General features: G+C 40.4%; 1 protein-coding gene across 1 annotated transcript; it reads right to left on the bottom strand.

The window, feature by feature from the left end:
- Positions 1-253: 253 nt before the first annotated feature.
- On the bottom strand, positions 254-913 carry CYP1B1 (cytochrome P450 family 1 subfamily B member 1; the record flags this gene model as incomplete). Its single annotated transcript, XM_010168392.2, has 1 exon — positions 254-913. A coding segment is annotated over one exon (613 nt), but the record flags the coding sequence as incomplete, so codon positions are not given.
- Between the last annotated feature and the right edge of the window lie 1,189 nt (positions 914-2,102).

Below are 2,102 nucleotides of genomic sequence, written 5' to 3'. Positions count from 1 at the left end.
GACTGTACAGTTCCTGGAGATGCTCCAACCAGTCAGTAGATAAAAAGCGCTTTACAACGGTGAACAAGCTAGAAAAGAAAAGGCTTACTTTCAAATTGCATGTTTTATCAGTTAATATATTAAATAGTTCCCCTGGCTCTCCTTCTAGAATTAAAAAAAGGACTGAATTATACCTTGTGCAGTTTTTCTTCTTGCTCTTGTAATATGGGCTATTTTCCAAAAAGATTGCCAGAACAAACTATAACTCATTTAAGCCTAAAAAGAGAGAGAGGGATTATCTTTAGATGCAAGGTTTGTTGCTTAGGCATTTGCTGACAGCTGATTTTCACTGCCTGCTTTCTCTGCTTGCAGTCTTTGGACAGCCTGATCAAGCAAATCCATAGTATCTCTGAGCGTAACATTCAAGGTAAACGGCTTGGGCTTAATGGTCAACCCATAGGTAAAGTCCATTTTAGGGTCCTCGTTTGGGTTAGCAGTAAAATTGCACTGATGCACCAGTATGGAGGTAAAGAGAAACAGCTGCATCTTGGATAACTCCTCTCCAATACACCGACGTTTTCCCAGGGAGAAAATCATCACGCTACTAGTAAGATCTTTATTGATGAATCCATTCTCATCCAGGAATCTTGTTGGATCAAAATCCTCCGGGTTGGACCATTTTGCTGGATCATGATTCACGGACCACTGATTAACAAAAATGACCGTGTCCTTGGGAATGAGGTAGCCCATTATGAAGGTGTTGGTTGTAGTGGCATGTGGGATGGTAACAGGCACGAAGCTGCTGAAACGCATGGATTCATACAGGAAAGCCATGATGTAGGGCAAGTGGGGCTGATCTTCAGCACACGGCAGACGGTCTCTTCCAACAATCCTGTCCACTTCTTCTTGCATTTTAGCCTGCACATTCGGATACCTGTCATTTAAAGTAAGATATGTGTATGTACATAACACTTTCAAAAGTTCTCCTTAAAAATAATCCTTCCTGTAAACATTTTTCACAGAACCTTACCCTACTCTAAATAATGCAGTTTGAGCAAAGCTTAAATATATTGCAGGAATGTGTAGACCTTGATGGAAAACTCTGAGAGAAAAATCCAAACTTCCCATGCAATGGTGTCATTTTAATTTGCTCAGTTTTCACTTTAATATTGCCTGTAACTGATTCTCAACATAAAAAAGGAAACTAAGTTAAAAAGTGCTGAAACATAATATTCTGATCCAATTCTGAAAATTCAATCTAAAACTAAAATTACTTGTCCCTTCTAAATACTGGGCTTTCTGAGAATGAGAATTTGGTTTTCCAGCTCTGTATGTGACTTCTAAAAGTTAGCATGGAATTTGCTATCACCACACATATTCCACACATGAAAGTCTGCAGGTTTTCAAACTGGAAAAAACCCTCCTAGTAACTGTCAGAATGGCTTTATGAACATCCCACTCTTAGTTTGTGTATACTTTTGCTAATTAATATTAGAATTAATTAGGTTCTAATCTAATTTAGATTAGATTAGAATCTAATTAAAACTGACATTGTAATGAAAACTTAATATATTTATTTTAAGACCACTGTTTTGAAGTCTGGATAGTTTGGAAGACTACACTGTAACCAAACATGATCAAAATAGTCATAATTTTGCTTATTTTCTTTTGCTTGTCTAAAAGCATCTATTCCTCCAAGGAGCCTTCATTTGCTTTTGTTAAGTGATCGAGTTTGGTTTCTGTGTCCTCGCCTTTTCCTCCTGCAGCAGGTCCGCCCGTCGAGGTGAATGTTGGGCGAACGTTGGGTGAACGTTGGGCAAAAAGAAACAGGGAGAAACCCAAGAGGTGATGTGAGCACCAGGCACCACACCCCTAGCATGAAGCGCGAAGTATCTGTCCATTTTTCTATTCTAACTATTACCTGAGTAGGTAATATTTGCATAAGCCTACAAATTACACAGATAATGAAGGAAAAAGCCGGGACAGGCAAGGAAACGGGCGTTATGGCTTCTCCTATGGAACCACATCTCCCAGCGGAGATTTTCCCGCTGTTAGAGCAGGTGCCAGGGCAGCAGCCGAGGGGCTGTGCCTGCCCCCGCCGCCGGCCCAGGGGCTCTGCCTTC

Source organism: Antrostomus carolinensis, unplaced genomic scaffold (genome assembly GCF_000700745.2).
Source record: "Antrostomus carolinensis isolate BGI_N321 unplaced genomic scaffold, ASM70074v2 scaffold3215, whole genome shotgun sequence".
NCBI classification, from domain to species: Eukaryota; Metazoa; Chordata; class Aves; order Caprimulgiformes; family Caprimulgidae; genus Antrostomus; species Antrostomus carolinensis.
This window is presented reverse-complemented; position numbering and strand designations above follow the sequence as displayed.